The sequence below is a fragment of the Trachinotus anak genome, unplaced genomic scaffold (assembly GCF_046630095.1).
Source record: "Trachinotus anak isolate AG129_WGS33_773 ecotype Australia unplaced genomic scaffold, CSIRO_AGI_Tana_v1 ptg000014l, whole genome shotgun sequence".
NCBI classification, from domain to species: Eukaryota; Metazoa; Chordata; class Actinopteri; order Carangiformes; family Carangidae; genus Trachinotus; species Trachinotus anak.
Window position 1 is genome coordinate 7,717,192 of NW_027273865.1, and position 13,040 is coordinate 7,730,231.

General features: G+C 39.6%; 2 protein-coding genes across 2 annotated transcripts; both read left to right on the forward strand.

The window, feature by feature from the left end:
* The first annotated feature begins 1,329 nt into the window (after positions 1–1,329).
* On the forward strand, positions 1,330–7,559 carry slc25a15a (solute carrier family 25 member 15a). Its single transcript, XM_071496682.1, has 7 exons — positions 1,330–1,651; positions 1,786–1,864; positions 2,212–2,470; positions 4,165–4,305; positions 4,405–4,580; positions 4,691–4,849; positions 6,466–7,559. The coding sequence occupies exons 2-7, from the start codon at positions 1,810–1,812 to the stop codon at positions 6,585–6,587; spliced, it is 912 nt and encodes a 303-aa protein (XP_071352783.1). The 5' UTR covers positions 1,330–1,651; positions 1,786–1,809; the 3' UTR covers positions 6,588–7,559.
* Positions 7,560–8,509: 950 nt separating this feature from the next.
* On the forward strand, positions 8,510–13,011 carry stoml3a (stomatin (EPB72)-like 3a). The gene is made up of 7 exons (XM_071496683.1): positions 8,510–8,638; positions 9,786–9,889; positions 10,487–10,559; positions 10,856–10,938; positions 11,061–11,264; positions 12,207–12,341; positions 12,461–13,011. Exons 1-7 carry the CDS (start codon positions 8,560–8,562, stop codon positions 12,650–12,652), a joined length of 870 nt encoding a protein of 289 aa, XP_071352784.1. The 5' UTR covers positions 8,510–8,559; the 3' UTR covers positions 12,653–13,011.
* The last annotated feature ends 29 nt before the right edge of the window (positions 13,012–13,040 follow it).

The following is a 13,040-nucleotide window of genomic DNA, read 5'->3' on the forward strand; positions in this document are numbered from 1 at the left end:
ACAGCATGTGAGGACTTACTGGAAGTATCATTTAGTGGCCGACGCCGCCCACATTTGATTGACAACTGAAGAGCTCCAATGAATGACACTGAAAGACTTAGATGAAAAAAAAAAAATCCTTGTTTTCATTCTTTCGCCTGGCAAATATGTGGACCAAAAAAATAAACTTTTTTTTTTTTTTTTTTCTGTCATCCGTGTTTCTCTGTCTAATCTATCAGCGGTCATCGATTTCAAAGTTAAACGCAGACTGTTATTTTATACATTAGGTCAGGAGAGAATAGCCCATTAGCCTACTTTTTTTTTTTTTTTTTAATTGATGTTTATCAGCTCAAACTGTATTTATGTTATCACGATCAAGTTGAATGAATGCAATAATCATGTTCATCTTCTCTGTTAATGATTCATCTGCTTGATGATATTTATGGGAGATGATAACAACTCATATTTTTCATGCAGTTACTTGAAAGTGAGACCCCACACAACTTTGTGTGACTCGGTTTAATTTTCCATTCACACAAATGTTAATGCTCCTGGTGCCGTCACATCCAACACTCATAGCGTGGAACCAGTTAAAATCAAGTTTACAAAACAACTCTCAAAATTAGGGGTACTACAAATACTGATAACACCGTATAACAATGATAAAGTTAAGGAATTTAAAATTATATACATCAAAAAAAAAACAAAAAAAAAAACAGTTTGGTTGAAATAAATGAGGAAAGAGAGACTCCTCAGTGGTAAGTTTCTGAAACAGACCAGATTCTGCAGGAGCTGCTCCTTGGTGATCTGTGGGAGCTGTGTTTCTGTGTTCAGCTAACTATGGAGTATACTGTCACCTTGTGGCCATTGTCGGGTATTACAGCCGGACGCAGCCAGCAGCGCATCTCTTCCGCATTTGCAACTCCCTAGCCCATTTAGTCACATGGCAAAGACTAACTCCACAGTTAAAGACACGGCTGATGTTTTCTTTTTTTTAATTATTTCGTTTATTCATCAGCTACTCTGTGCTATAACTTCTCAGCTGTCAAATTAGTTGGATATGTAGTTCCTTTTATTCTAACCAGTCCACAGTGTCAAGTCAGTGTGAGTTAAAATGGAAACATGTGCAGTACTTAGTAGTTTCAAAATAAAGCTAATCGCTAAATGAGTTTTAATTGAAAGCAAAGACAGAGATTAAATAATCATTTTTAAAGAAGTGCCAACAGTCACCGGATACATAACATAACAGCATAAATTCAGGACCTCTATAGAATCTGTCGATGCAACAGCCTAATTTTACCCCTAATTATCAGGCTTTAATTTTGGTTTTAAGACCAACCGTTTCCTGTATCGGTTTGATTTCCTCTTTATAGTTGATATAACATCTTAAGAGCTTAGTGCACACGACAGGAGCCACTTGTTGGAATCTGCTGGTGGATTTCTCAAGACGTCACAAGACGTCCAGCTGAAGTCCGTTCCTGAAAATGTTAGTTTCATTTTGCAGACTGAGATGCTGAATGTTGAAATGTATTACCAGGTGGGGTGTTGACAAGGTCACGGTCATCTTGTGCGCCACATGGAGCGACGTGTTGGGGTAGCCTACAGTAAGTGTTTGTAGAGTTGGAAGAAAACAGAGGCTAAGATCAACCGCTGCAGACTGAGGAGACCACAGGTGAGCATCAAATATAGATTGGCCTTTGTTGTATTTTATCTCATTAGTAATTTTACTTTCAGTTTTGTGATTGTATTATTTGTGTGTGAAGAGGTGATGGTTGTTGAATAGCCTCAATTTTTTGATATTTTCAGGTCCATAGGATCTTTTGAAGCACCATGGCTCCACACCCTGTAATCCAGGCCATCATTGACTTCACAGCAGGGGCAGTTGGTGGGTTTTCTATGCACAGCAGATTGTATGGTAAAGTGGTAAATGGATTGCATTTATTTGGACTTTTATCTAGTCTATCAACCACTCGAAGAGCTTTACAATGTATGTCTCAATTGAGTTATTACTGGGTTCCCACTGTCATCCCTCTATCTACTGCAGAAACAAGCTTTATACATTCACAAAGTCATATCCAGATCCATCATACACTTCATCTTGTGTGAGCATAACAATAAAAGGTGTTTTGACTGTCGACCGTTACGTGGCTTTGGTCTCTTCCTCTCTGATAAGTCATGAGCACATTTACATCTCTCTGACAGAACCTTCCATCTCTTGTCATCCGTCCACAGGTGGTACAGCTTGTGTGCTGAGTGGTCAGCCGTTTGACACCACAAAGGTGAAGATGCAGACCTTCCCCACCATGTACCGCGGCTTCATCCACTGCTTCGTATCCACCTTCAGACAGATGGGACTCAGTGGTCTCTACAGAGGCACCACCCCAGCCCTTATAGCTAACATCACTGAGAACGCCGTGCTCTTCTTGAGTTATGGCCTCTGCCAGGATGCCGTTCGCTTTATGGCTCAGCTGGATAAAGGGACAGAACTCAGGTTTGCCAACTGACATTCCTGCACATTTATTTGTGTTTCCGTCTCCAGAACTGGTTTCGATAGATCAATGTAGTATGTATTTGAGGTTGCTGTTTTTTTCTCTCCACATTTTCCTCCCTCTCCTGCCATCGAGGAGTTTCTGCCTCTTCTGTCCACTTCCTGTGTTGTAAAGTATTTTGCCATAAACCATATTGCGCAATGCACCATCATCATTGGGTGTGGTCACACAATTTTTTTTCATTCTAAATTAAATGTCTGGAAGGCTGTATAAGTACTGATGATTCATTAAATAATAATAATGATAATGTGAGTTGAACTGCTAACAAAGCGAGTCCTTAAATGCACCCTAAAGAAGAATGATGTCAGGTGTTCGTCAATTAAAATAAAAAAAAAAAAACATCTCCTCGCTGTTTCTAATGGTGGTATACATAGTATATATTGCTAATGGTAGTCATTATACACTATATAAATTGCTGCATTATTAATGCACAAGCCCCATTATCACCTATAAATAATGTTAACAATATAATTAAAACTACAACAACTTAAAACTACTATTTTGGATGTCAGCAGTTAACCTTTAAATTCAATAAGTGATGTTGCTTTTCCATCTTTACTACAAAGAGAAATGTGCTTTACTACATTATCTTGGCCTGGTGTAAATAAAAAACAGATTAAATTAAAGGCAGAGGAGGTGGCATGTTGTTTTGTTTATTTTTCCAGCCATAATTTCTGCTGTCTTCCTCTCAGGCTTCATACAGACCCAACAACCTACGTTCATATCCCAGCCATTATGTTGCCTGTGATGCAAAACCTGAAAAACCTGGAATAAAAAGGCAAATCACCCACTAATTTGTGAAGTGTGAATACTGCGAGCGCTGAGGAAATCTGATGTATTACCATTTTGAACAACTCAGAGCTTTTCCCATCTCAGTTTTAGTGGCAGGACAGAGGAATAGCGACACTGTCAAGAAAGACTGTAGTGAATAAATCAAGCTGGAACAAGAAAACTATGATTCTGAAATCAATGCTGGAGGAGTCACATAGCAGGGGAGTCAGGAAACAAAAGGCATTAGAGTAAAATCTCAGAATCATCACTAGAATCTCAGAGCATAAGTTAGATCATGAAAAAATGGGGAGGTTAAAATGATTGCTGGTGAACTCTAACTGCAAAGTTATCCATACTGTAAATCATCATAACCAGTTAAATCTTTGCCATGGACGTTCTCCATGTCACACTGAACAGTGAGCAACATAAGAACAGACATAAGAATGTGACGAGGAGCAACTTGTTTATTGTAATTGGATGTAAAAAATATTTAATCAAACACTTTATTCTGAGAAATGTCATGTGTTAAGCCAGGAGTTATTCCCTTGACCTTTAATGAGAAGTTGACTTTGTGCACTGAAGACCTCTTTGAGATAGAAACAGTTCCATCAGATCTGGATCGGGAAATGTCACTGCACTCCCAGAAAGTCGTCTTGGGTACATTCATAGGCTTGTTTTCCACTTAGTGCACTTAATTTTCAAAGACATTTGTGTGTCAGCAGACTACACCAGAGCAAATGAACCAGTATTTGAGGTCACGATCGGAAAGAATTTATATTTCTGTGTAAAAGAATCTCCCTAGATGCATGCTAAAAACCTTTTATTGTGTATTTCTTTAATTTTCCTCCTTTTCGTTGCTCATCAGTGACATACAGAAGGCCTCAGCAGGGTCTCTGGCCTCCATCTTCTCTGCCATGGCCTTATGCCCCACTGAGCTGGTGAAGTGTCGCTTGCAGGCCATGCACGAAATGGAAGCGACTGGCAAGATTGCAAGCGGACAGAGGAGGTCAGTGTGACCAAAAGGAGACACTGGAGTGAGCAGCACATGTTTACTTTTTCAGCTGATGCACTTTTGACTGTGTGGTGTTTTGCGGTGTGACTTCAGCACTGTGTGGACAGTAGTGAAGACGGTCTTGAAGACTAACGGTCCCCTGGGTTTCTACCAAGGACTGACGTCCACCATCGTGAGGGAGATGCCAGGTTACTTCTGCTTTTTTGGGGCCTATGAACTGTGTCGGTCGACTTTTGCGCAGCACATGGGCACAGAGAAGGACGGTATAGGTACGGTTGTGTTATTTTTTCCCCTCTATATTTAATGAGGCTTTGTCGCAGCTGATGGTGTGTAGATGTTTTTGTGATCTGCTGCCACAGAATAACGCTGGTCTTTGCAGGTATTCTTCCGCTCATGTTCAGCGGTGGATTTGGGGGAGCTTGTCTTTGGTTGGTGGTCTATCCCATAGACTGTGTGAAGTCCAGGATCCAGGTGTACTCCTTAGCTGGGAGGCAAGAGGGCTTCATGAAAACCTTCATGGGTATCATCCGCACTGAAGGTAAGATGTGATTGAGAATTCTAAAACTCAAATAAAACCTAAATGGGCATTCATTTTGCTCCTCATTGGCTTTTTTCAAATGCCTCTGAAGTTTCTTCATCCGCACCATATTTATGACAGCAGGGGAGCGCAACCAACTGGTTTATATCACATGACCATGTAATCATAGTTTGAAGGGCAGCAACTGTGTAATTTGGCTCTTTACAACCTCGGCTCAGTGGAGAACTGGGCTGACTCAAACACACACTTAGTGTCTAGACGTGACTTTCCCATTCTGTTTATAACAACTTTAGATGTTCAGAAATAACCTCTTCAGAAACACACTTCTCATTTGAATAGATGTTCATTCAAAAGAGGAATCTCCAATAATATTTGTTTTGTTTTGCACATTTTCTCAGCTTCTCTTACGTAATTGGAAAGAAGGCCATCACTGGAGTTTATTAAAGACGATGGGAGCGAGTGACATCTGAAAGCATGGGGTTTATGGTTATACTGTCTCCTGGTGCCAGTCAGCATTCATAATGAGGCAGAATTATTCATAATAATTCCAATTATTAAAAAAAGGGAAGAAGGAACATGAACCAGCCCTGAAGGAGACAGTAGTGTTGGTAATAAATGTATATTAGTATGTACAGTATAAAGGGTGTCCAACATAAGAACAGCAAAGCATGCTGAGATGTTTGACATAAAACTGCACGTACAACAGAAAATAATTGAATAAATTAACTAAATATTACAAGAAAAGGCAACATTTCTAAAGAAATCTCAGTGTGCTCACAGCTGAAAATCAGCAGTTGAAATATTCGAAATAGTTGCATCACTGAAAGAAGTTGAAGTGGCAGTTGAAATGCAGGTCGACCTTACCCATATATTATAATGTATATTGTGATTTGTTGCTACAAATAAAATTGAATTGAATTGAATGGAAATGTTGAGAAGAAAGAAACTGTGAAAAAGTGTCAGCTGAAGTGTAATCACTGAAAGAAGTTGAACTATCGAGAGATGAAAGCAGTGAAACTGTCAGTTAAATCATGATGACAGTACTAATGGGCAAACCAGGTAGACACTGCAGACACTGTAGTGTATGAAAATCTAGAGTCTGACCTGTTTTGCACATTTAGCTGAATATATAGTAACTGTACATCTCATCCTTGGCTGCATGCTTAATGTACAGGGACACAGCCACATGCTGCACCACCTGCACCGTCTGCACCATCTGCTGGTGTAATGGGGAGATGTGCAGAAGAGTGTGTGGGGTGTAATACTTTAAATTTCTTTAGTACATTCATTGGGCTGGTTTTGATGGTAAATGAAAGGCCAGTTTTATGTCTTTGACATGACACTTGCAGGGACCCATGACTGAGCTCGGGAAGGTGGTAAACATGTAATATAGACTTGAATGGGGACCAATAGTTACATCATACTGACACAAAACCTTAACAAAAGCTATGACACGAGCCCTGAGACAGTTAATGGGGGAACAGAAGGTTTGAAACTCTGTGGAGCAGTAAGCTGCTCTGACTTTGCTGCAGAGTGTGGATGCCTCTTGCTACTCAGTGATATGTTGCTCAATGCCCTTTGCTTAATGACCTGTTTGACTCTCTCTTGTCCCTCAGGGATCACTGCTCTGTACTCCGGCCTGACTCCTACCATGATACGCACCTTCCCTGCCAACGGAGCCCTGTTCCTGGCTTATGAGTTTAGTCGCAAGTTTATGATGGAGACAGTTGGTGCCTGACGTGGAGGATCTCTCCACTTGAAGCAAGTAGTATTCTGTGGAAACACTCTCTTGTCCTCTAGTATTTTTTAAATTACATGACCAAAATTTTTATTTTGTCTTAATGTCTGATTTGATGTGGGCTAAAAAAGGATGCACATATTGGTGTCCTTGGTGTATTCAGATATCTTGTAAACACGAACACTGTGTGTCTGTGCTGTGCTGGCCACAGTCATTTCAAATAAAGTTTTAGTCTGAACAGTTTTATCTTGACACTTGTATTGTACTCTTGATACTTTATTACAGTATATCTGTGAAGATGAGAAGGCTCTGAACAGCCAGTTCAACCTGTCCTCCAAGCTGTTTAAGATACACAAATAATTACATTTACCAATTAATTCAAATGTTCTTTTCCTTAGGTAAACTTAGAAAGACTGGGCTATTTGCAGTGCAGATCCACAGTGTTTACTGCAGTAATGTTTTCTTTTTGAATTCCCATTTGGTTCTTTTCCTTAATCTTTCTTAGCTGAAGCCAATTCTGAGTTACCTATGTTGACACAGGAAGACCCCGTTAAAACTAAACAGTGAACAGTGTGCTGCAGGAGGAAACCACACATGCATGTATTCTGTTAAAAGGGAATTTTAATTTTCATAAGAACATAAATTACATGTTTTATATGGTAGATTCAAGTTTGGAATTATCTTTTTTTTTTAATCAGCATTCTTGAAATCTTGCTCTCGGTGCATCTGAAAACACTGTCATCTGTGAAACCGGTGTTTGAATTTGATTTAACGGATGATTTATTGATTCAGTAAGTCTAAGGGATTCTGGTATCAAATATCAGAATAAAGCAAAAAAAAAAAAAAACTGTAAATGTTATCAGAGTTATATCAGTTCCTAAAGGGGGCAAAAAAAAAATTAAAATCTGGAAGTAAATTTGTCTTGGTCTTTTCTTTTAAATAATGTCAATAGTCACAAATTGTAACGGTTAAGAATTTATATCACATGATAGAAAATAAAACAACTTCAGCCTCACCACAAATCAAAAGGCACCCACTGTTTTTTCTTTTCCTGCTTTAGACACAGTTGCCTTTTAAACTCATCCACCTCTATGAAAATGTTCAAAGGGGCAAAGTGGGCCTGTTGTGTGTAGCATTGTCAACAAGTGCAGGTGGGATTCATGCGCCAGTCATGTAGTGAGCTGGCGGTCATGTGACCAAGTCACCGTGTGACAGCCCGTTAAACGGACCTCCATGAAAAATGATGGTGATGGGCTGCTCACATGACAGCTCATATGACTGTAGCTGACTGTACAGCTTCACATCATAGAACTGTCCAGTCAGGCTGTTTTACATCATTAATTACTGTGGGTATTCATATTGCTCTTAGTACAATTAATACACAGAAAATTCTTCTGTCATTTCATCTCTTCTTCTCTTTTTCTCTTTATGTAGTCCCCCCTCTCCTCTGTTGGTTAAATTGTAATTTTTTTTTTATTCCGCACAATATCTTTTTATTTAAAAAAAAACAAAAAAACGTATGTCCCAGTTTCTACACGATTTAAATGTGGGGAAACTTAGATAATCATGAACAAACATGAACATGATCACACCTCTTCTTGTTCCTGCACTAGCTCTCATGTTTCATGACTTGGATGCCACCTATTGTTTATTCATAACCTGCACTCAGCGGGTGTCAGACTCCTGGACGTGAATGTAAGAGTATAATGGAAAACCTATAGGCTTTCCAGTGCAAGAGCCACATAGATGCTGGTTTGGCTCTGTGGTTCATGTTACCTGTTGGCATCCGCACAGTGAGTTCAAGAGTCACACAACATGTGGGAGTTAGAGTGGATGTGTGCGTCTCTGGCTCATGGAAAGCACCAGGTGATGAGGGAAAGGGGACAGACCACACCCCGCAGGGAGCAGAGGCAGGTAAACAAGCGCAGCTCTGGTTCACTCGCTTCATCACACCGACAACACATCCTCGCTAATGATCTCAACAACATCCAGCACAGCAGAGATGGTTACACAAACTAAAATTCAGGTCGATACTGTGGAGCATGTTGAAGGTAAATACTTTTTATCATATTTGACACTGAGGGAGTGGGAAAACGCTGAATTATTCAGGGTGAACATATTATAAACGTTATTTGAGGGAGCCTAGGTGAGCTGTTTTTAAAGGACCCTGGCCCTTCAAGGAATCCCTCCTTGTTATCACAGAGATCAGAGAATACTGTATGTTTTATTGCCTATAAAGGATTTAGTTTGTTCCTTACGATGTTCATCATTATTATTTAATTTCTCAATAATTTTACACAATAATATTACAAAGATGTACAGTGGAGGGTGCAAGCAGGGATCAGTGAAAACTACAAAAGGAAGGAAAAGAACTACAACAAAAGCAATTAATTTAAACTGAATATAGAAAATAAACATTTTTATCTTTATTAATGTATGTATTAAACATTTTTTTTCATCCACAAAAGTTTGCATAACTCCTTTACGCAGACAGTCTGTCTGGAGCCCTCTAAAAAAACTGTAGCTATGTAATTCATGAAAATGTTGCTTCGAGCACTGAAACAGTTCATTGATCGATCTTGTCATCAATCTACAGAAAATTCAATATGTTTTATTTGTTCCTTTTGCTTGTTATTTATCAAGAAAACATGGTTCCAGCTTCTCAAATGTATGTTTTCTAAGAATATAAAAATAAATGTAAAGTGAATACCTTTGGGTTTTTGGATTGTTGGATGACAAAACAAGCTATTGAATGTATATGTAGGGCCCTCAAAATTGTGTTGGTTTTTTCTTTTTTTAATATATTCTGACATTTTATAGAATAAAGATAATTGAAGAAGAAGAAAATAAAGAGCTATATCAATAATACAGTACATTTACACAAAACTCTGTGACTCTGCTGAACTTGAATTGATGTAACTTCCCTCTGAGATTAATTACCTCATTAATGACAAAGGAGAAGTGTGTATCCACCGCAACTCACTACCTGACTGAGTTACCTTTAGCAAAAGGTGCCGCCCCACTGGACCATATTACTGTTTACCTGAGTGACTACAAAATGACTACAACAAGCTTCAGTCTGGACTGAAGTGCTCACATGCGTGGAACAAGGCGGCCATGGAAAATATGCAAAGCTGACTTCAGTGCTTCTCTGTGCTGCAGCACAAGACTCTAAAGTGATTTGCACTCTCTCCTCAGATAAAAGCTCGGGGAGAATCAGCTGTTTTGGTTGGATGTTGGTCCTCATATCAATCGTCTTTATAGCAGCAACCTTCCCACTCTCGTTATTTATGTGTGTTAAGGTAGAGTATATTCTCATTGATGCATACTACTGATTTAGATTAGAGCACTATTTGTTTCTGAAAGCTGATGAAGAAATCAGTGTCTTTTTATTGGACTTTTCTTATTTATTTCTTTTTTTTTTACTCTGCTTTCGCTGCTCTGGTTTTTTATGACCATTTTAAAATTCCAGCCAAGTTTCGTCAATATTCCTCATGTCACTGGTGCCACCAAAGTTGGAAATTTTGAATCCAGTTCTACACAAATTGGCTTTAAAACAGGCTGAGACTCAGCATCTGCTCAGTTATAGGGAGTGGACTTTCCATTGTTTTAAAAAATGTATTACTGGCCAGTCAGAGGACTCAATAAAACATACAGATATTGCACACTGTGGCTCCACCACCACATATGAAATGGATGACAGTCAGTAACTGATACTTTATCTAACATTGGACAGCTGTGTCAGCTTACTGGTGTGGAACTAACCTTTACAGTCATGCATTTGCATTTAGTTCAATTACGTCGCTGATTTCATAAGATTTTTTTCCCCTTATTTACACAGATTTGTTTTTGGACTTTCTGATGTTCTTTGTATGGCTGGTTGTGTTTCTAACGTCCAGATAGTGAAGGAGTACGAGCGAGCCGTCATCTTTAGACTCGGCCGGATCGCAGACAGGAAGCCTAAAGGACCAGGTCTGTCATTTAATGTGTTACATGCATGACTATATACATCAGGTGGGAGGTGGGAGGGGGGTCCAATAGGTTTCATCTCCAGCCTTTGACACTCTACAGTTCTGTTCAGTGGAGTTCGATCAGCCTTCTTCTGAAAGTTGATACAAGCTCAGTGAATGACTGATACTCTGCTTATTTCATCCTGCAGCACTTCAGCAGTATAGGACTGTCTAAATACAGTGTAGGATTGCCAAACACTTGCTGACTATGATGCTATGATAAAATAGAATAGAATCAGGATCTGTATTTCTTTGCAGGTCTTTTCTTTGTTCTGCCCTGCACTGATAACTTTGTGAAAGTCGATCTGAGAACTGTGTCCTTTGACATCCCTCCACAAGAGGTACATTTTTTTTTTTTTTTTTTTTTTTTTTGTATTTGCTCTATTTACATTAAATGTGGGAATATCATCTGTATCTATCAAACTGGCAGGATCATAAAAGAAAACCTTTTGCACCTTTGCAGATCCTCACCAAAGACTCAGTGACAGTGTCTGTGGACGGCGTGGTGTACTTCCGCATACACTGCCCAATCTCATCTGTTGCCAATGTGTCCAATGCACACTCATCTACACGCCTGCTGGCTCAAACCACCCTGAGGAATGTGCTCGGTACCAAAAACCTTGCAGAGCTGCTGTCTGACCGAGAGGGCATCTCACTCAGCATGCAGGTGAGGATAAACTGTGTGGTAATAAGATTTATGGGGAGCTGGCGGACAGGCGAGCTGTGGGAATGTTCAATTTAGTAACTATAAAAAAAAAATGGCTGAACATAAAATCAAAATCCAATTATGTTCTCATGTCCACTAAATCAGTTAAACTTATTTCTGACTTTATGGGGGCAACAGAACACAAGACTTTCAGCGTTCATTCAAACATCAGTCTGGAGAGCTGTTTTTAATTTGTAGCCCATCAACATTCCTCAAACAGCTCGTGCACCTTGCTGTGTCTCTGTGCAAACAGGGGTTTAATATTTACCTCATTACCCTCCATATATTCCTCCCAATGTTTTGTTTGCATTTTGACCAGGTGCAAAATACAGTATGTACATGCAAGAATAAAGCACTAGCAGTGAGGAAAATCTGCCGCAAATGTTTGACAAAGAACACAAAGGCAAACTCTCTGTGCTTTTCATGGTCCCAAGAACATGAACAGAGAGTGAGATGATGAACTCTAACCCTGATATTTTAAAGCTGCATCAGATTTTGGTTTGACTACAAGGTGCAGAAGAAGTCCAAACCGGGCTGAAAGTGACACGATTTTCTTATAATTCGTTATATTTGCCTCTTTACACATCCAGCTGTCATGGATCAACATAATAAACATGTTTTTAACCTGCTGATGGGTATAGGGCTCATAGTGATTCTCATTTTATCTCTATTCTGGTCTAAAGCAACAGAAAAAATATTTGGATATTTAATTGCGATCATTAACTTGTGTTGTTGGGTTTATCAGAGCTTTTTTGCCCTCTGTTTCTGCTAAAACAGCGATGATGAGAACCAGAGAACAAAAGCACCACAAAACCAAGATGAGCTAATCAAAGGCTAAAAGCCTCCACGGCACTAACAATGGTTTTCTGACCAGATGATTTGTTATTCAATATTCCCCTGCAGGAAAGTCTGGATGAAGCCACTGATCCGTGGGGTATTAAGGTGGAGCGTGTGGAGATCAAGGATGTGAAGTTGCCTCAACAGCTGCAGAGAGCCATGGCAGCGGAGGCAGAGGCCAGCCGGGAGGCCAGAGCGAAGGTGAAGACGGCGATGGAAGATCTGATTTCATTTCCTCTTCATACCTTTTAATCATTAAAAATGAAAGATTGCACAGAGGCAACACGAGTGGAGACAATGATCGTCTGTCTGTGTTTCAGATCATTGCTGCAGAGGGAGAGATGAAGGCCTCCAGGGCTCTGAAAGAAGCCTCTCTGGTGATCGCTGAGTCACCCTCTGGTCTCCAGCTGCGATACCTGCAGACGCTCAACACCATCGCAGCAGAGAAGAACTCGACCATCATCTTCCCTCTGCCCATAGATATGTTGCAGAATTTCATGCAGAGGAAGTGATAATTCCTGTAAGAGCTAAATTAAGTCAGATTTGCACTATTATTGTTATATTACTACAGTTATAAGTTTCAGTGGTATCTCTTTTAGATATGAGAGCCCACTGCTCACTTCTTAGAGGACCAATGTGTAGGATTTAGTGGCAGTAGTGAATCACCCCCCCCCACCCATGTATAGGAGAACTACGGTGGCCTTCTGGTAATGTGAAAAGGCATTTGGTTCGTTCATTCTGGGCTACTGAAGATACAACATGGAAACAACAAAATGACACAGTGATTATTAGTTTCAGGTGATTAGACAATAATGAAAACATGCCACTGGATTCCTCTAAATTCTACACACTGGTCCTTTAATATTTCCATCCATATTTTATTCTTTCTATTTTTAATAA

Coding starts and splice junctions, on each gene's coding strand:
- slc25a15a (XM_071496682.1), top strand. CDS start 1,810: ATGGCTCCACACCCTGTAATCCAGGCCATCATTGACTTCACAGCAGGG. Junction 2,471..4,164: donor GATAAAGGGACAGAACTCAG/GTTTGCCAACTG, acceptor GTTGCTCATCAG/TGACATACAGAAGGCCTCAG. Junction 4,850..6,465: donor GGGTATCATCCGCACTGAAG/GTAAGATGTGAT, acceptor CTTGTCCCTCAG/GGATCACTGCTCTGTACTCC.
- stoml3a (XM_071496683.1), top strand. CDS start 8,560: ATGATCTCAACAACATCCAGCACAGCAGAGATGGTTACACAAACTAAA. Junction 9,890..10,486: donor CGTTATTTATGTGTGTTAAG/GTAGAGTATATT, acceptor TCTAACGTCCAG/ATAGTGAAGGAGTACGAGCG. Junction 12,342..12,460: donor GCCGGGAGGCCAGAGCGAAG/GTGAAGACGGCG, acceptor TCTGTGTTTCAG/ATCATTGCTGCAGAGGGAGA.